Source organism: Oncorhynchus mykiss, chromosome 3 (genome assembly GCF_057628025.1).
Source record: "Oncorhynchus mykiss isolate SJ-2025 chromosome 3, ASM5762802v1, whole genome shotgun sequence".
Taxonomy (NCBI): Eukaryota; Metazoa; Chordata; class Actinopteri; order Salmoniformes; family Salmonidae; genus Oncorhynchus; species Oncorhynchus mykiss.
In genome coordinates this window covers 23,085,936-23,106,995 of record NC_143024.1, presented here as the reverse complement: position 1 = coordinate 23,106,995, position 21,060 = coordinate 23,085,936, and the positions used below count along the sequence as shown (strand labels likewise).

Genomic DNA, 21,060 nt, shown 5'->3' with positions numbered 1-21,060 from the left:
CATTTTTCAGGAGAATGTAAGGCTGTCTGCCAATTGAAGCTCAACAGATGTTAGGTGACGCAACAGGACAACAACTCAAAACAAAGAAGTAAATCAACAACATAATGGCTTCCACAGAAGAAAATAAGTCTTCTGGAGTGGCCCAGTCAAAGTCCTGACCTCAACCCGATTGAGGTGCTGTGGCATGACCTCAAGAGAGCGGTTCACACCAGACATCCCAAGAATATTGCTGAACTGAAACAGTTTAATAAATAGGAATGGTCCAAAATTCCTCCTGACCGTTGTGCAGGTCTGATCCGCAACTACAGAAAACGTTTGGTTGAGGTTATTGCTGACAAAGGAGGGTCGACCAGTTATTAAATCCAAAGGTTCACATACTTTTCCCACCCTGCACTGTGAATGTTTACACGGTGTGTTCAATAAAGACATGAAAACGTATAATTGTTTGTGTGTTATTAGTTTAATCAGACTGTGTTTGTGTATTGTTGTGACTCAGATGAAGATCAAATTTTATGACCAATTTATGCAGAAGTCCAGGTAATTCCAATGGGTTCACATACTTTTTATTGCCACTCTATCCATCCCTAGTTTCCATGTTTAGTCTCCCAGAGATCAGTCAGCCCTGCAGAGTGACAGGTGTGTCCTCTGACTATGTGATCCTGAACAATGGCGGCATGATGATGGGGCTTTAAGGAATGTCAATAACTCAGGGACAACACCTGCAGAAGACCTGCCTGTGCCCTAACAGTACTGACACAACTATTACTGTACAGATAAGAATCAATCACTTGTGGTGATCCAAAACCACGGCACAGAGACAACCTGGATGGGTGTGATTGTTCGAGGAGGAATGCACTGCACACTGAATAGTAAAGAAATATGACAGATTGATACATCCCTAACCTATTTTGTAAAACAAGAATATGTACATCAAGACAGTAGTAAAAGACAGCAAAACTACAGTAGTTTGATCTTCACGCCCAAACAGCAACTTATCAAAGAACCATTCAAATATACAACATCCTCCTATGCAGTATTAATAACCATTTACAAACCAATACAAAGACTTCAAATATGACATATAATGCTAATATCTTTTGATATGTTTGTGGTTGATTAATGCAAGATAGAGACAGGGAAGATTAAAGCTATACAGGTTCCTATGGAAATATTAGCTTGAGTACTACTGCAACACCAGTAAATAATACATTTCACATTTTAAGCATCCTTATCCAGAGCGATTCACAGGAGAAATTATGGTTAAGTGTCTTGTTCAAGGGCACAGACAGATTTTTATCACGTTACCAGCTCAGGGATTTGAACCAGCAACCTTTCAGTTACTGGCTACCTGTCGCCACCTAATACTCAGTAATATAGAACTGTAATACTATAGATGGGTGTTAAATCCGTATTACTCTAAACACGGCATTTAACTAAATTCTTAGTGTGGTTCTCATACCTGTGTGTGACACATTACAAGTTTGCCTGTTTTACAAACAGCACTGTCTAAAACTGCTTTGTAACATACGATTCCTCACTCATTGGTTTGAATGAGCAACAAAAAAAACATGAGAACAGTATAAGTTACAGTTGGCAATCAATAATCAGGCTCACTGCCAAAAGGTTATATAATACATTAGGAAATATTGTGAAAGCATGGCATCGCTTCCACCTAGTCTATCAGATCTGGACCAGGTGGAACAACTACCATATTGCTTACACTGTACCAATCCTATTCTCTCAGGTCTATACAAGTGAGGTCAGGGACAAGGGGATGAGTCTGTGTGTCTGATCTTCTCTCTCTCCCTCTACTGATCTCCATACTTGGTCTCCAGCTCCTCTGCAGTCCCTCCCAGGTCCATGTCTCTCAGCTTATCCAGCAGGTGGTACAGTAGAGGGCGTGCTAGCACCTCTCCCCCTCCCTGAGCACTTCCCTTAGCCCAGACCCTCAGCATCTGGTACTGGGCTTCCTTAGTGTCACGGAGGTGGTCATTCTCAGCCCTCTCTATCACTATGTCACTCACACCCAGCGAACGCACCAGCTCCTTCACACGACGCAGAGGGACTTGGTCCAACACCGAATAGATCAACTCAGAGACTGGAGGGAGAGAGGAACAAAGAGAGGTGATAGGAGCGGAGAGAGATTAAAATAGAGTTCAATATACACTACATGGCTAAAAGTACGTGGACACCATAGACAAACATTGGCAGCAGAATGGCCCATACTGAAGAGCTCAGTGACTTTCAACGTGGCACCGCCATAGGATGCCACCTTTCCAACAAGTCAGTTCGTAAAACTTCTGCCCTGCTAGACCTGCCCCGCTAGAGCTGCCCGGGTCAAGTGGTCAACAATTTGATTGATTGATCCTGAGGGTTGCATCACTGCCTGGTATGGCAACTGCTCGGCCTCAGACCGCAAGGCGCTACAGACGGTAGTGCATACGGCCCAGTACATCACTGGGGCCAAGCTTCCTGCCATCCAGGCCCTCTATGCCAGGCGGTGCTAGAGGAAGGCCCTAAAAATGGTCAAAGACTCCAGCCACTCTAGTCATAGACCGTTCTCTCTGCTACCGCACAGAAAGCGGTACCGGAGTGCCAAGTCTAGGTCCAAAAGGTTTCTTAACAGCGTCTACCCCTAAGCCATAAGACTCAGCTAATCAAAGGACTACTCAGACCCCCCTTTTACACTGCAGCTACTCTCTGTTTATATCTATGTATAGTCACTTTAACTCTACCTACATATTGCTATTGTTATTTTACTGCTGCAGTTTAATTATGTTACTTTTACTTTTTATTAACACTTATTTTTCAGAACTTCTTAAAGCATTGTTGGTTAAAGGCTTGTAAGTAAGCATTTAACTGTAAGGTCTGCACCTGTTGCATTCTGCACATGTGCCAAATAACATTTGATTTGATTTGTAAAGCTCACCACCATTGGACTCTGGAGCAGTGGAAACGAGTTCTCTGGAGTCATGAATCACGCTTTACTATCTGGCAGTCCAACGGACAAATCTGGGTTTGGTGGATGCCAGGAAAAAGCTACCTGCCCGAATGCATAGTGCCAACTGTAAAGTTTGGTGGAGGAGGAATAATGGTTTGGGACTGTTTTTCATGGTTCTGGCTAGGCACCTTAGTTCCAGTGAAGGGAAATCTTAACTCTACAGCATACAATGACATTCTAGACGATTCTGTGCTTCCAACTTTGTGGCAACAGTTTGGGAAGGCCCTTTCCTGTTTCAGCATGACAATGCCCCTGCACAAAGCGAGGTCCTTACAGAAATGGTTTGTTGAGATCGGTGTGGAAGAACTTGACAGGTCTGCACAGTTCTCTGACCTCAACCCCATCGAACACCTTTGGGAGGAATTGGAACGCCGACTGTGAGTCAGGCCTAATCGCCCAACATCGGTGCCCAACCTCACTAATGCTCTAGTGGCTGAACGGAAGCAAGTTCCCGCAGCAATGTTTCAACATCTAATGGAAAGCCTTCCCAGAAGAGTGGAGGCTGTTATAGCAGCAAAGGGGGGAGCAACTCCATATTAACGCCCATGATTTTGGAATGAGATGTTTGACAAGCAGGTGTCCATATACTTTTGGCCATGTAGTGTATCTAAAAAAAACTTTCACATTCCAAAACACAAAGCTTGGTTTTCGTGAATTTTCAGAACATTTGGGGGAGTAAAAATGTATTTCCATTCAAGAAAACTTAACCCTAACCTTAACCCAACCCTAACTCCTAGCCCTAACCTTTAAAATCCTCACCTTTTCAGAATTGTTCTTGTTGTCCTACCTTGTCAGAACATTCTGATAACTCGTCAGGACATTCTAGTCCGGATAAGATAGGGAAACATGTGCACCCAGACACGTTCGCATGCACGCACATGCACACACACTTACTCTTGATCTCCTTGGGGACACAGTCCGGTAGCTTGCTGAGGAGCTCCTGTTCACACTCACACACTGGGATACTCTGGTTGAGAACGTTCTCCGAGGCCTCTTGGATCAGCCTCTACAATCACAGAAAATGAAAAACATCAGAATTCTACTATATAGAACTGCATCCGATCCCAGTACATCCTAAACCCGGGGAGCACAACACAATCAATAAAGGAAATCCTATTGGTTTCCTCCCATCACTATGGTGCAAACAGTCTATAAATGCTCTTGAGTGTTCAAAACAGTAGTTGAAATGGTATCTATTTTTTCTCCAATAAAACCCTTTAAAGGGTTTGTCCAGAGGTGAAATACGAGATGTCAGGGGTCAAAGGTGAGAGGTCAGAGATGTGTCTCACCCGAGTAGACTTCTCAGAGCCCTGAGAGGTGATCTCAGCAGAGAGAAAGGAGCTTGACCCCTTCGGTTTCCGTCGGACCACTAGTACGCCCATGATCCCCATCACCACCAGCAGCACCACACAAACACAGCCGAACGCAGCCAACAGGTAGGGAGACCAAACACCCCATCCAGTGTCTGTAGCTGGAAAGAGGGGCAGACATGCAGAGTGAGAGGATGAATATATGCTGCAGCCCTTACGGCAAATGTGAAACAGCCACTACTGAAACAGTCTAATTCCAATATATTTAAGCATATCAAAAAAAAGTTTCATAGTATCTTGTAACCCACCAAATAAACAAACTATGTTTCTAGCCAGAACCCAGCCACAAAGTATCAGAAACTCACGTTTGGGAGTGGGATCTGTGCCTGAAGCACACTCCTGCTGACAGTCAGCTGATCTACAACTGGAGAGAAGATACACAGAGGAAATTGTATGTTATTGAAGAGGAAGTGGCCCGTTTGTGAAGAGGAAATTATTAGTATTGAGTCATGTGAAGAACAGCTCTACAGAAGAACCATTCAGGCCTGTTGCAGCATACCCCCCTCCGGAAAGACAGAACACTGAAAGAGACCAGCGCTTTATCAGTGGTCAGCACTGCCTAAGGTCTTGATGAGCAGTAAATTAGGGTGAATCAGGTGTGTTAGTGCTGGGCTGGAACTAAAGCCTGGACATGATGACCTTCTCCAACCTTACATAGCAACAGACTGTAGGTCTCCAGGACCAGGGTTGGTGTGACCACAAAACAGCTGACATGTGAAAATACTTCTGTCTTTTAACTCACCCACGGAAAGAAGTTTGTTGCACAACGTTGCAGACAGTTTCTATTAAACTTCCCATTTACAAGCAGAATGTTCATAAAGCAGACAAACCCAAGAGTTTTAACAGACAAGCCAGTACTTACTTTTGGCATGGAAGACAGTTCCTGTTGTTTTTCTTGTTTCGGAAGCCCTTACATTCACACACTGTATCGCTCTCTGGAGTACCTGTCAACAACAGTATGTACACTCAGTACACACACAAACAAATAGTACAACAAAACAAAAAAAAGGGTTGTCCTTATTATGTAATAACCATTATACTGTGTAATCCATAAGTAAATACCAGGTTGGGTGGAAAAACGTGAAACATTATGAAGACAAACTCACATGGTTGCGTTTCTCTCTCTCCAGGTCCACATGTCTTGCAACGGAGGCACTCCCGTGTTACTGAGTCTATTCTCTTTTTGTAGAAGCCTTCAATGCAGCGACACACTGTGTTCCTACTCTTCTTGCATGGCGACACCTCTTCCTCATTGTCTACTGGTGTATGGAACAACACAGCCAAGAACAGAGAGAAAGAGAATGCGGAGGGGGGCAGAGAGAGAAGGCATTTGTTATCATATCATACTGAGACCATCTATAGCGATGACATTTTTTTAAAGTGGATTTTGTAAAAAAAATGCCATATTATTGTAAATTGTACGTTTTTCTAAATAAATGTACAGTACCATCACAGCGTGTACAACGGAGGCAGTTCTTGGCGTAGTTACTCCTCTCTAGGTATGTCCTGCCCTCTTTACAGGGTTCACATTGGCTCTCACCCTCTTTAGTGCAGTCCTCCTTCAACTTAAACCCTGGAGAACACAAGGCATACATACTCTAAGGGGGGGTGGGGGGGGGGGGGGGGGCTACACAATCCACCATATTTATTTACTGTAAAACCTGGTAATACGGAGCTAAAACTAGGTTAGAGAGTGACAAACCTAGTAAACAGTATGTAAGGCCTATAGTGTGACAGATGACAGGTAAGACAATAAGAGTATAATCTTGAAATAAGGTTTTTGTTTAAAGCTGGAATCCTTAACTGGTGAAACTGCCACATCCATGTAGGATATTACAACAACAAAGATGTTACTGCAAACAACATTGTTTTTTCCCCTCTGACACCTCTGCACAGGCACACATCTCCCCCGCTGCACCGAACGAGCCAATTGAAGCACACCTAGCCTTCTCCTTTGCCTTGTGCAAAATTTGGTGATCCAGAAACAAGAGATCACTTATGTGGCTGTTTTGTATGCAAATCTGGGAATATTTGGCCAATGAAACATTTCTGGTTCCTCTCAGCGGAAAATAAAAGAGACTTTTAAAACAGAATTGAGTGCAGTAGCATCAAATATGTTGAATGAGCAACCACCTGGGGCGGCAGGGTAGCCTAGTGGTTAGAGCGTTGGACTAGTAACCAAAAGGGTGCAAGTTCGAACCCCCGAGCTGACAAGGTACTAATCTGGCGTTAACCCACTAGGCCGTCATTGAAAATAAGAATTTGCTCTTAACTTGCCTAGTAAAATAAATAAAAAAAGAGCATGGAGAGTTTGATGAAATGACCTTATATCTTTCAGTCCAATACAGCTGTTTACTTACTTTCTAGCGCTTCGTTAGATTTTTGTAAATACCAGTAGGTCCTCTCCAAGTTTAGCTGGAATTTAGCCCCGAAAATATTTGGATAATGTGATTGGTTGGCGATATGACATTGGCCTACGTTTCTTCTTGCGCTGCGCAGAATATCAGATCTCAACAACATTGGAGAAGTGTTAAAAACGTCAATCAGCAGTTGAAACAATAAGAAATCATAAACAAGTTGAGGGATGGGGCTGGAGAAACGTAACTACTCTCAAATTCATGGACAGAGCTATGCAAGGACTGACCATCCATGATATCAAAATTATAGTTTTAACCATGTTTTGAGACTATACAATGTTTGTTTAGATTTACTTTGTTTACAAACATTGGAGTAAAACAAGCTTATATTTTGGGTTCTGATGGGGTACGACAGTTGAACTACACTCATGGGGCATTTCTAGTTACAGTATATTCTTCAAAAATCACTGGGTACATATCATTAATTAAGCTACTGTTGACTTCCCCTTTAACATCACCAGCACCACATCCTTAAGATATAAACTCAGCAAAAAAAGAAACATCCCTTTTTCAGGACCCTGTCTTTCAAAGATAAGTCGTAAAAATCCCAATAACTTCACAGATCTTCATTGTAAAGGGTTTAAACACCGTTTCCCATGCTCAATGTTCAATGAACGATAAACAATTAATGAACATGCACTTGTGGAACGGCTTACAGACAGTAGGCAATTAAGGTCATAGTTATGAAAACTTTCTACTGACTCTGAAAAACACCAAAAGAAAGATGCCCAGGGTCCCTGCTCATCTGCGTGAACGTGCCTTAGGCATGCTGCAAGGAGGCATGAGGACTGCAGATGTGGTCAGGGCAATAAATTGCAATGTCCGTACGGCGAGACCCTAAGACAGCGCTACAGGGAGACAGGACGGACAGCTGATCGTCCTCGCAGTGGCAGACCACAGTGGCAGACCTCGCAGTGGCAGACCACATGTAACAACACCTGCACACAATCGGTACATCCAAACATCACACCTGTGGGACAGTTACAGGATGGAAACTGCCCAAGTTACACCAGGAACACACAATCCCTCCATCAATGCTCAGACTGTCCGCAATAGACTGAGAGAGGCTGGACTGAGGGCTTGTAGGCATGTTGTAAGGCAGGTCCTCACCAGACATCACCGGCAACAACGTCACCTATGGGCACAAACCCACCGTCGCTGGACCAGACAGGACTGACAAAAGTGCTCTTCATTGACGAGTCGCGGTCAATCATGGTCTGGGGCGGTGTGTCACAGCATCATCGGACTGAGATTGAGATTGCCTGCAATGACAACAATGCTGTGCGTTACAGGGAAGACATCCTCCTCCCTCATGTGGTGCCCTTCCTGTAGGCTCATCCTGACATGACCCTCCAGCATGACAATGCCACCAGCCATACGGCTTGTTCTGCTCATTCCTGCAAGACAGGAATGTTAGTGTTCTGCCATGGCCAGGGAAGAGCATGGATCTCAATCCCATTGAGCACGTCTAGGACCTGTTGGATCGGAGGGTGAGGGCTAGGGCCATTGCCCACAGAAATGTCCGGGAACTTGCAGGTGCCTTGGTGGAAGAGTGGGGTAACATCTCACAGCAAGAACTGGCAAATCTGGTGCAGTCCATGAGGAGATGCACTGCAGTACTTAATGCAGCTGGTGGCCACACCAAATACTGACTGTTACTTTTGATTTTGACCCCCCTTTGTTCAGGGACACATTATTCAATTTCTGCTAGTCACATGCCTGTGGAACTTGTTCAGTTTATGTATCAGTTGTAAAATGTCTATGAACATAAGATTCAACACATGTTAAGTTTAAATAAACGCAATTGACAGTGAGAGGACGTTTCTTTTTTTGCTGAGTTTAGTATATTGCCATAAGGGCAACATGACTGCAAGAGACAGGTTGGAATGTCAATTCTCATCAAATAATATGAAGTCAATGAAATACGGGACAAACAAACCTTTTTTCTAAATTAGTAGTGTTTTAATTTGTTGATAAAATAAGGGACATGATTATTTGGTTGTGGGATGTGGGAAAAAAAATGAGGGACTGTCCGACACAATCCGGGACATATAGTTACCCTCGTTCTGGGGCGAACAGTGGCACTGTTTCCCTTAATGCGGATTTGATCTTTAACTCAATGCATAGTGTATGGAAAAGTATAAGTTACACGTTACACTCGGGAATGGAAAGGCCCAGTTGTATAAGTGCAGTGTAATATAGTACAGTACAGAAGGCCTACCTTCATGGCACTTTCGACAGCATGTCCCGTTAGCAGTGCGGTAATGACTCCCCTCAAGGCATTGCAACTCCCGGGTCCTATCAGGAGGTGGTGGTGCCGAGAGGGAGGGGTCTACTGACCAGCACTGCAACATTACATTACATTGTTGTTATAGAACAGATCCAATCAAATACCAGTCATATGTAATTACTGAAAATATTTTATAACTGATTGACAGGCTACTGTATAGGCCTATTCCTGAAATGATTGACTAATTGATTTACTGATTTAATAATGTATTAACACTGAATTGAATGGTGTGCATAATTGACAAATTTGATAGTTGATGAGTTGGTGGGGGTTGATTGATGTATTGATGAGAAATAATTACGACTAGATGGGGCATTATGTTATTGGTAGAGGACTCGGCATTGTGCATCTGTTCATGTTAAAGTTTCTTACCAATACGAGCAGAGCGCAAACGTTCAGAATGCATTTTTCCTTCCATTTCCCTCTCAAGACGTCCATTCTTTCACACCACTCTTCTCACTAACACCATCTTTAAAAGAACAACACCTGCAGAAAGGAGAGATGGGGTAAAACGTGTGACAAAACTCTTCATAATGCTTTCACACATTAGGCCTACTAGACTTACCTTTCTTCTAGTGCAAAGAAAATGCTGTCAATATGAATCAGTATTAAGTTCTAAAATAACTTTTTACTACCATGTCAAGGCTATATAGATATGAACTTGTATGGTTTAAAATGCATAGCCTAGCTAGCATTATAACGTAAGTCTCGGAAAAATGTTTAACTAATTAACTTTTTTTGAACTTAACCGTTTGTTATCTTGGCAAGGCAGTTAAGAACAAATTCTTATTTACAATGACGGCCTACACCGTCGCTGGGCCAATTGTGTGCGGCACTAAGGGACTCCCAATCATGCCCGGTTGTGATACAGCCTGGATTCGAACCAGGATGTCTGACGCCTCTAGCACTGAGATACAGTGCCTTAGAGCGTTGCGCCAGTTTAAGTTTAGGTAAATTATTTTCCGGTTTTCCGGGACGTACGTTACAGCTAGGCTGTGCATTTTAATTTAGACAAAGTTCATATCTATTTCAAGAATACACTCCGCTAAAGCTACAATGATAACCGAGAACACGTATTTTGTTTCGATTTCACTGTAGCTTACGCCCACCGTTTTAGCCGCAGAGGTCAGATATCAATCTCTTTTCCCAAAACTACAGGCGGAGAGTTACCGTCACTTACCTTGATCAAACCCGCTCCTACATGACAAATAGTGATGCAGTCGAGTCTCCAAAATTAAAATATATGTTTAGTAAAAGTTTAAGAAATACATTCCAATCTCCCAAGAGAAGCCAGGGTGTTAAGTCGCGAGTTCTAGAGAGGGGGCGGACTCAAACGGGAAAATGGACACGTCATGCTCGTAAGTCATTGCTTCACCGCACCCAGGCTTTAAGGAAGTCTGAATTGCAGTGCATGATACAGGTTACACCATAGGTAGTAGGATAAATACTTATGTAACTCGATTGAGCAATAGCAGACTGTGCGCCTATGGGTCACAAGAGACATTTCTCAAGTGTATACAAAAACAACAATTGAAACACCTGCACGGTGCCTGGGGGGTTGTTTCTAAATCCGGATGTAGCATAATGCTAAAAATGCCTATTGCCTATTGGAGCAACAGGTGAGAGGGGGGTATGGTGGGCGATTTTTTTTTACATTTAGCATCACTACGTCAAGGGAATATATAGTATATCCGAAGATATCTACGTTTATTTCAGGAAGTTGTGTATCTCTGGAAATAAGCAGAATGCATGTAAACATAACCCTTTTGAAAACAGCTTGTCTCTTGGCTCAATTTACCTCGGGTGTGGAGTAAATTGAGTATGGGGACAGGGTAGCCTACGCATAGGGAAACATTTCTAACTGTACATTTTAAAACATTTACGTGTAACCTCATATCCCAGCGATAATACCTCGTATTACACCGGGGAAGAAAACTCAACCGAGGAAGGCATTAAACTTGACTAATCACTCAAATGCGAGGCGTCTTCAAAATACTATTCATATTATGCATAAAACGGACTAAATGTAATCATCATTTGTATGGGGTGTGTTGATTAGCCGTTGGCTCAACTGTCCCCTCGCCCAATCAGAATCACCGTTATTCGCCAAGTACATTTACACATACTCAGAATGTGACTTGGTGATATGGTGCTGCTAGTGATGGACAACATTTAGAGACAGACAGCAGAGTTTCAACAAAGTTTACATACATTATAAATACACAATAATAATGGCACAATACAGACAGCAGAGTTTCAACAAAGTTTACATACATTATATATACACAATAATAATGGTACAATTTAACTGGGTGCAAGGGTGCACTTTCATGCTAGGTTTAGGACCTCATATTGTAGCTTATAGAGACCACAACTGATGTATAAAACTAGTGGAGGCTGCTGAGGGGAGGACGGCTCATAATAATGGCTGGAATGGAATAAAAAAAGGAAACCATGTGTTTGATGTAGTTGATACCATTCCACTGATTCCAGTCCAGCTGTTACCACCATCCCGTCCTCCCCTATATACTTTAAAACTAGCCTATAACTGGCATCATGAAACCTATATCACAATAAATGTATTTGACTTTATGAAAATCTGTTTTTTGGACCTAACTTGCTTGCTGCTTTTTCCATGTGTTTTTTTCCTTCACAGACTATGAAATGATGACCTCTTCCTAAATATTTGGTCACATGATTCAGTTTGTGTATGGTTTCCTAGAAACAACTAACCCTTTGGCTCAACTTACCCCACTCTCCCATATATATATATATATAATAAATCTGCCTTATCTTTCTGTTACCTGTGTTTATCCGTTTGCTCGGCAGTGAGAAGTACTTCCTTTCTTCAAAACCTACTTCCTTTCTTCAGAACCCACTTCCTTCTCAAAGCTTCACAGCTCTCATCATACTTATCCATTTCTTTATCACTCACTCAAGGGTGATTATACTAATTAATACAAATTTTGATCCAATTGTGCAAACAGATCCACAAGGAAACTGTATTATTTTAAATATGCTATTGGACCAAAAAACAGATCTGGCTAATTAATCCATATGGGCCAAATAATGATGATCCACACTTTTTGAAAATACAAGCATTGAAAGAATCTATTATTATGGTGGGAGATTATAATACGGTTTTAAAGTACCAGAATGGATTGTAAAGGAAATCACTCTACAAACTACGTGGACATTGGAAATTGAATCAAAGCCTATTAGATGACAATTTGTTCTTAACTAAGACAAAAAAATTCATAATTTACTTATTTTTGTACAACATAGGTACAGCAGATTCTCTTATTGTATTGGACACTTTCAAATGTACTATTAGAGGCCATTCAATACAATACTCACCATACCATTAAAACAAAAGTAGTTTAGGTCAAAAGAGATTAGACTAATAAAGGAAATGGAGGAAGTAACAGAGCAGGTAGATGGTAACGGAAACTGTATTATAGAGGTACAAAATAGATTAGAGGAAAAACAAAAATAATTGGAGGTACTTATTCAAGAACCATCAAGTGTAATGTATTACAAAAATAAAGCGAATTGGATGGAAAATTGTGAAAAATGCACAAAATATTTCTTGAATCTTCAACATAGAAATTCTACCAAAAATGATTTACAGAAACTTGTTACAAATGGAGTTATCCATGATTCACCAAATTATATTTTGAAAGAGAAAGCAAAATATTTAAATTATGTTTTCTTTTAAGTCTCCTCCATTTCCACTGAATGATGTTAACTATAAGGATTTATTTCCTAATAATAATGTAAAATTAACAAATTTACAGAAAGACCTGTGTGAAGGCCAACTTACAGAGAAGAGGGTCTTTTTGAGGCAATAAAATCTTTTCAGTCCGGAATAACACCAGGGCTTGACGGTATACCAGTAGACCTTTTTGATGTACTCAAATATCCATTATTAGCATGTTTTAATTACTCTTATACAAATGGTAGACTTTCAGGTACTCAAGGTCTAATTTCATTACTACTGAAACAGGACCCAGGTGGTAAGTATAAAGATCCAGTCCATTTAAAAAACTGGAGGCCTCTAACACTTCAGTGTTACGATGCGAAAATCCTGGCGAAATGCATAGAATTAAAAAGGTTTTACCAGATATTGTTCATCCTGAGCAGACAGTTCTTTTTACATGGGCGATATATTGGAGATAATATACGACAATTACTTGAAACAATTGAACATTATGAAACATCAAAGACACCAGGCCTGGTCTTCATAGCAGATCTTGAAAAGGCGTTTGATAAAGTACGACTAGAATTGATACATAAATGCCTGGATTACTTTAATTTAGGTGAATCTCTTAGACAATGGGTTACAGTTATGTACAGCAACCCCAGATGTAAAAGAGTAAAAATGGGATGATAGTGAAGTAGACATACTTGGTATTCACATTTCAAAAAACATATGAACTTACCACAATTCATTTCAATAGACAGTTAACAAAAATAGATAAGATTCTGCAACCAGAGGTAAATACTTTTAATACTTTTTTCGAAAGGCTCATCCTTTGTTCAAAAATTGCCTTTTTGCCTTTACACAGGTTACAGCTTCTCATTTATGACTAATTGAAAATGAAAATTTGTTTAAACTATTGTCCTTTCTTAAACAAGCCATACAAAGCTGGTTACAATTTCAGTTTTATCCTCCAGAAAAGATAGAACATATATTACAACAAATGTTATGATTAAACTCAAATATACTGATTAATTAAAAAACATTCTTTATGGAAATGTTTAAAATTGGTATTATATTTATTAATGGTATTATGAATAGAAACGGAGGAGTTGTCACATATGTTGCTATTGAGAATATATGGGAATATCTGCTCAATCCAAACTTACAACCAACTGATTGCAGCACTACCACAAAAATTGAGGTGGAAAAGGGAGAAGGTAGAGAACTTGTTTGCCTGCCATATATTAAAGATACAAATTGGCTGAAAGGAACAGGAATAAATAGAAAAATATACCAGTTTCATCTGAGGACAAAAATTTGACAGCTGCAGGTTGCAAAATAAATGGGAGGAGCTTTTCGATGTACCTACAACAATCTTAGCTCTGTAGATTTTTGCTGCGAAGAAACAAAATCAATAGATCATTTATTCTGGTACTGCCCCTATGTAGCTTGTTTCTGGTCACAGGTTCAGGAATTGTTTAATAAAAAATCACAACATGCAAATAAAATTAACCTTACAAATAGCAGTGTTGGGCGATTTGGAAAGCCATAGTCAGTCAATTAATAATACTCATAGGAAAGGTTTATCTTTAGCTCACAATCTGTGGATAATATACGATTAGAAAGGTACATTTTTTTTGTAAAACATCACAACAAATTGAGAAATATATGGCACATGGAAACCAAACGAGGTTTCGAAGAGGGGGGGGGGGGGGGGTAGTAGAGGGGTAAAATAAAAATAAACTAAATGTACCTTTCAGCCAATGGAAAACATATAATAAGAAAATCCTGGAGAAACATTCATGAGAATCAGTCATGTTTTTTTGGTTGGCAACTGTTTGTTTCTGCAGACTCTGAGGCTCAGCCCAGTCATTTCTGTTTGTTACAGAAATCTGTGTATGCTGTATGAATAGTGAATGCTCAGAGGCCTGAGGCGAAGGTGGAGGGAGATGTGTAGAGGGTCATCCCTGCCGCTGCTCCCTGGGCTGTAACAGTTCACCCAGGGTCATGTGATGTGGCTTGGCTTCTGTGAAAATCCAGGTTGAGCTGAGAAGGAGCAGACCAGAGTCAATGAAACCACGTGACCTCTGACAGAGAGACGGCTGCATATGGTTGAAACACACACACACACACACACACACACACACACACACACACACACACACACACACACACACACACCACACACAGGTGCAGACACATTCACCCGATGCACACACGCACACACACACACACACTAACCATGATAGGCAAAATATGACATTCAGTTAACCCACAAGAGTCAATGTAGCTCAAAAACCTGTTGTGTACAAGTCCGTAAAGAATGTCAATGTCATTTCTCTCAGTCTGATCTGAGTATGTTTGACTGGACGGTGAATTTAAATAAGAACGGCTGCTGCTTACAGTGAAGAAAATGACTGGTCCTAAGATGAGTGTAATGTAGTCATATCACTCTGAAGTTACCTTGTCATCAAAGCAACTGAGCGAGAGAGAGAGAGACAGACGGACATAAGAGAGTCTTAAAGATTGTTTTGGAACCTAATATCACCGTTTTTTATGAAAAAAGAGAGACAGACAAATAGCGGTGGAAAGAAAGGGGGAGGAAGATGGGCAAGTTTAGGGTTTTAAGCGGCACAGTGGTTCAGAGTGAACTAGGGGGGTCGTCATAGAGAGAGAGATAGGAATCTTGAAATGGCAGTTTACCTTATGACTCATCTTTTGAATAATACTCTGACACACTGTGATCCCCAGTTCAGTCACACAGTCAGAGGGTCCAGAGTCACATCTATCTCATTCTCTCATCCTCTCTGAGACACGGTAAGTCAGACTCTACACTTCCCTACTGAAACACGTTTTGTTCAGGTCTGTTGTTAGAGTCCTGGGCTTGCTTGATGTATCTATAATGGTATACAGTTGGACTCACACCAACTGTGGACCAACACTACAGGGGTTATTAATATGGACCAACACTACAGGGGTTATTAATATGGACCAACACTACAGGGGTTATTAATATGGACCAACACTACAGGAGTTATTAATATGGACCAACACTACAGGGGTTATTAATATTACACTTCCCTATTGAAACACGTTTTGTTCAGGTCTGTTGTTAGAGTCCTGGGCTTGCTTGATGTATCTATAATGGTATACAGTCAGACTCTACACTTCCCTACTGAAACACGTTTTGTTCAGGTCTGTTGTTAGAGTCCTGGGCTTGCTTGATGTATCTATAATGGTATACAGTCAGGCTCTACACTTCCCTACTGAAACACGTTTTGTTCAGGTCTGTCGTTAGAGTCTTGGGCTTGCTTGATGTATCTATAATGGTATACAGTCAGACTCTACACTTCCCTACTGAAACACGTTTTGTTCAGGTCTGTTGTTAGAGTCCTGGGCTTGCTTGATGTATCTATAATGGTATACAGTTGGACTCTACACTTCCCTATTGAAACACGTTTTGTTCAGGTCTGTTGTTAGAGTCCTGGGCTTGCTTGATGTATCTATAATGGTATACAGTCAGACTCTACACTTCCCTACTGAAACACGTTTTGTTCAGGTCTGTTGTTAGAGTCCTGGGCTTGCTTGATGTATCTATAATGGTATACAGTCAGGCTCTACACTTCCCTACTGAAACACGTTTTGTTCAGGTCTGTCGTTAGAGTCCTGGGCTTGCTTGATGTATCTATAATGGTATACAGTCAGACTCTACACTTCCCTACTGAAACACGTTTTGTTCAGGTCTGTCGTTAGAGTCCTGGGCTTGCTTGATGTATCTATAATGGTATACAGTCAGACTCTACACTTCCCTACGGTAGTAGGTGCCAGGTGCACCGGTTTGAGTGTGCTAAGAACTACAACGCTGCTGGGTTTTTCACACTCAACAGTTTCCCGTGTGTATCAAGAATGGTCCACCACCCAAAGGACATCCAGCAAACTTGACAACTGTGGAAAGCATTGGAGTCAACATGGGCCAGCATCCCTGTGGAACGCTTTCAACACCTTGTAGAGTCCATGCCCTGACGAATTGAGGCTGTTCTGAGGGCAAAAGGTGGTGCAACTCAATATTAGGGAGGTGTTCCTAATGTTTTGTACACTCAGTGTATGTCAATGTTCTGAAGTTCTTGTAAAATATCTGTTAAATATTGACTGTCTTCCTCTTTTTCTCTTCATCCCTCTCAGATGCATCTCTTCTGGTGGATCACCCACATCTTTCTATCCCTCCCTTCTCTCCTCTCTCTTGTCCAATCCCTCACGTGCGACAATAAAACACAGTATGCTTGGCCACTGCATGACAGCCAATGGTGCTGCAACAAGTGTCCACCAGGTAAGTCTTTTGAAAAATACTTTTATCAGGTGTGTGTGTGTGTGTGTGTGTGTGTCATTTAACGTGTTGCCCTTTACAGGTCAGCATCTGGTGGGACGCTGCACCGGTCAGAACAGCCCTACCCAGTGTGCTGACTGCGCCAGCGGCTACTACTCAGACAGCTACAACTTCAACATAGGCTGCAAATCCTGCGATGGCTGCAGCATGAGTGGTGAGTGTGTGTGGGTGTCTATACATTTCCAGCAAAATATGATTGGCACTGATACTTGTCTTGTTTGTCTGTCTAAAACTGTTACTCACCTGTTTTTCTAAGTCATAGTTATGAAGGACTTTACAGATGAAAACACAGCCTGCTAGGGATTTCCCCCTTCACTGTACCATGGTGGGACACAGTCAGAGAGAGAGGGGGAGGGGGGCACTGAGAAACACTGACTCACCCACCCAGGAGTAGAGGAGGGTTGGGAGGCCTGGAGGGCAGAAGGGATGGCATGTCTACCAAGTAATGTCAAGGATATCAGTGGTGATGGAGGGGGGACAGTGGGAGGGGTTAGTGGTAGACAGATATCATCTCACCGGTGGAAATAACCTTTTTACTTTAAAGATAATCATTGGAAAGTACAGCTGACAGAACATTCTCATTACATCGTTGTCATCGAGTGTAGTGGGGGACAAAAATAGAGATTAACTATTTTTAAATAGAGGTGAGAGAGGTTTGAGAGTAGTCAGACTCAGTGAACACATTTAAACTGTCATTCACTCTAGTCAAGTGTGTGTGTGTGTGTGTGTGTGTGTGTGTGTGTGTGTGTGTGTGTGTGTGTGTGTGTGTGTGTGAAGGGTGGGGTCTGACGGTAATATACACTTCATAGGACCTTGTTGAATCAGTCAAAAGCTGATTCAACAAGGTCCTATGACTCATTTTGAAGATGAGTTATTTCATCATATTCAGGCATGATTTCAGATTGTGTTTGACTACGTGACAAAAACACTATGTCAAAGTCAGTATACATGAAGGCACACAGACAAATAGACCACCTATGACTTGTGTTCCGTTACAGAGCTGCAGTATGTATCTAACTGTTCCACCAAGCAGAATGATGTGTGCAGCTGTAAACCAGGCTACCGCTGCAGAGGAAGTGGCACCTGTCTGGACTGTGAGGAGATCCCCAGCCCGAACACACCCAAACTCATACCGACACCTCCCATCATGCCAGCTACAGTGTCAAACCACTCGGTGCCTGGTATCCCTAATCATAGACCTAAACCTGTCACCAAACCTGGTACTGGGCCCAGAACAAATCCAAACCAAGGTAAACTACAATACATTGGATACAAATTATGAAAGTGTTCAAAGTGACATGTAAAAATGCCATGAGAGCTACAGTGCCTTGCGAAAGTATTCGGCCCCCTTGAACTTTGCGACCTTTTGCCACATTTCAGGCTTGAAACATAAAGATATAAAACTGTATTTTTTTGTGAAGAATCAACAACAAGTGGGACACAATCATGAAGTGGAACGACATTTATTGGATATTTCAAACTTTTTTAACAAATCAAAAACTGAAAAATTGGGCGTGCAAAATTATTGAGCCCCCTTAAGTTAATACTTTGTAGCGCCACCTTTTGCTGCGATTACAGCTGTAAGTCGCTTGGGGTATGTCTCTATCAGTTTTGCACATCGAGAGACTGACATTTTTTCCCATTCCTCCTTGCAAAACAGCTCGAGCTCAGTGAGGTTGGATGGAGAGCATTTGTGAACAGCAGTTTTCAGTTCTTTCCACAGATTCTCGATTGGATTCAGGTCTGGACTTTGACTTGGCCATTCTAACACCTGGATATGTTTATTTTTGAACCATTCCATTGTAGATTTTGCTTTATGTTTTGGATCATTGTCTTGTTGGAAGACAAATCTCCGTCCCAGTCTCAGGTCTTTTGCAGACTCCATCAGGTTTTCTTCCAGAATGGTCCTGTATTTGGCTCCATCCATCTTCCCATCAATTTTAACCATCTTCCCTGTCCCTGCTGAAGAAAAGCAGGCCCAAACCATGATGCTGCCACCACCATGTTTGACAGTGGGGATGGTGTGTTCAGCTGTGTTGCTTTTACGCCAAACATAACGTTTGCATTGTTGCCAAAAAGTTCAATTTTGGTTTCATCTGACCAGAGCACCTTCTTCCACATGTTTGGTGTGTCTCCCAGGTGGCTTGTGGCAAACTTTAAACGACACCTTTTATGGATATCTTTAAGAAATGGCTTTCTTCTTGCCACTCTTCCATAAAGGCCAGATTTGTGCAATATACGACTGATTGTTGTCCTATGGACAGAGTCTCCCACCTCAGCTGTAGATCTCTGCAGTTCATCCAGAGTGATCATGGGCCTCTTGGCTGCATCTCTGATCAGTCTTCTCCTTGTATGAGCTGAAAGTTTAGAGGGACGGCCAGGTCTTGGTAGATTTGCAGTGGTCTGATACTCCTTCCATTTCAATATTATCGCTTGCACAGTGCTCCTTGGGATGTTTAAAGCTTGGGAAATCTTTTTGTATCCAAGTCCGGCTTTAAACTTCTTCACAACAGTATCTCGGACCTGCCTGGTGTGTTCCTTGTTCTTCATGATGCTCTCTGCGCTTTTAACGGACCTCTGAGACTATCACTGTGCATGTGCATTTATACGGAGACTTGATTACACACAGGTGGATTGTATTTATCATCATTAGTCATTTAGGTCAACATTGGATCATTCAGAGATCCTCACTGAACTTCTGGAGAGAGTTTGCTGCACTGAAAGTAAGGGGGCTGAATAATTTTGCACGCCCAATTTTTCAGTTTTTGATTTGTTAAAAAAGTTTGAAATATCCAATAAATGTCGTTCCACTTCATGATTGTGTCCCACTTGTTGTTGATTCTTCACAAAAAAATACAGTTTTATATCTTTATGTTTGAAGCCTGAAATGTGGCAAAAGGTCGCAAAGTTCAAGGGGGCCGAATACTTTCGCAAGGCACTGTACATAGTTCTCTCTCTCTCACAAAACCCAAAACAATGCCGGTGTTCATGTGTACGGCCCTGACCCCTCTCTCCACTCCTCCCTCTCTCTCATACACACACAAACAGATGATAGCAAGTGGCTCCCGGTGTGTGTGTCTGCAGTGTGTGTGTGTCTACTGCTCACCTGCCTTGTTGCCATCTCAAAGCTCAAACCTTTTCTGCGATGGATTGGTTCACCAAACAGTAAGTCCACGTCACTGTTGATCTGTCCTGTAGTTCTATTGAACACAATACATATGCACGCACATTTGACCTAACCCTCATCTTATTGGTCCATCAGGCTTCTGGTCTCCTAAAAAGACTACTCCAGCGAATCAGAGCACAGCGGAAGAGGAAGTGCCCATGCCGGTCCAGGAAGTGTGTGGAAAGCCAGAGCTGCTACTGGACGTATGATGGAGGAAGTGGGTGTCGAAGGAGAGGATGAGAACTCCCAAGCGAGCTGGGAGACCCGGGAGACAAACAGACTACCTCACATTCCCATTGAAGTGAAACTAACCTGAAGGCTAGACAGGCTGCTGTATTGGTTTAACGCAGTGGCTTCTGTATCTAGGACTTTCAGAAAGGACAAGAAAATAGGACAAAAAGACACTTTGAAGTATGAAGATACAGGCTAAAGATGAGAGAGGGAGTGGGAGTCTGTGACCGAGAAAGAGCAGAATGAGAGTGAGAAACGAAGAGTGAACAAGAGACACAGAGAGACAGACACACACGCACACACACACACACACGCACATTTGTGTGCTGAATACATGTACTGTACATGTTTATATTGAAGATGTTTTACACCTTCATTATGATTTTAGCTGTATCTATGCTTTATGCCAGTGTTTACTCTTACATAGTAGTGGCTGTTTAAAACATACAGTGCTGTATTTTAAATAAAGAACAGAATCACAAATGTTACAGGCCTACT

At 41.8% G+C, this 21,060-nt stretch overlaps 2 protein-coding genes and 1 long non-coding RNA gene across 6 annotated transcripts; 1 reads left to right on the top strand and 2 right to left on the bottom strand.

The window, feature by feature from the left end:
* Positions 1–441: 441 nt before the first annotated feature.
* Positions 442–10,687, bottom strand: LOC110509537 (tumor necrosis factor receptor superfamily member 1A). Of its 4 annotated transcripts, none has more exons than XM_021590458.3 (10): positions 10,259–10,687; positions 9,451–9,564; positions 9,010–9,133; positions 5,819–5,944; positions 5,478–5,630; positions 5,234–5,315; positions 4,677–4,735; positions 4,291–4,472; positions 3,896–4,007; positions 442–2,098 (listed from the first exon to the last, which is right to left on the bottom strand). In XM_021590458.3, exons 2-10 carry the CDS (start codon positions 9,514–9,516, stop codon positions 1,809–1,811), a joined length of 1,194 nt encoding a protein of 397 aa, XP_021446133.2. In that variant the 5' UTR covers positions 9,517–9,564; positions 10,259–10,687; the 3' UTR covers positions 442–1,808. The 4 variants fall into 4 exon arrangements, with proteins under 4 accessions (XP_021446133.2, XP_036824953.1, XP_090081555.1 ...); XM_036969058.2 differs by having other exon boundaries at positions 5,478–5,627; positions 10,259–10,591; XM_090225429.1 differs by having other exon boundaries at positions 5,819–8,050; positions 10,259–10,409.
* Positions 10,688–13,375: 2,688 nt separating this feature from the next.
* On the bottom strand, positions 13,376–20,437 carry LOC149984461 (uncharacterized). The gene is made up of 2 exons (XR_016492838.1): positions 20,272–20,437; positions 13,376–14,827 (listed from the first exon to the last, which is right to left on the bottom strand). It is a non-coding gene; the product is annotated as an uncharacterized LOC149984461 (long non-coding RNA).
* On the top strand, positions 14,821–21,050 carry LOC110509576 (uncharacterized). The gene is made up of 6 exons (XM_036969079.2): positions 14,821–15,598; positions 16,964–17,108; positions 17,188–17,319; positions 18,164–18,415; positions 20,214–20,330; positions 20,428–21,050. The coding sequence occupies exons 2-6, from the start codon at positions 16,964–16,966 to the stop codon at positions 20,538–20,540; spliced, it is 759 nt and encodes a 252-aa protein (XP_036824974.1). The 5' UTR covers positions 14,821–15,598; the 3' UTR covers positions 20,541–21,050.
* The last annotated feature ends 10 nt before the right edge of the window (positions 21,051–21,060 follow it).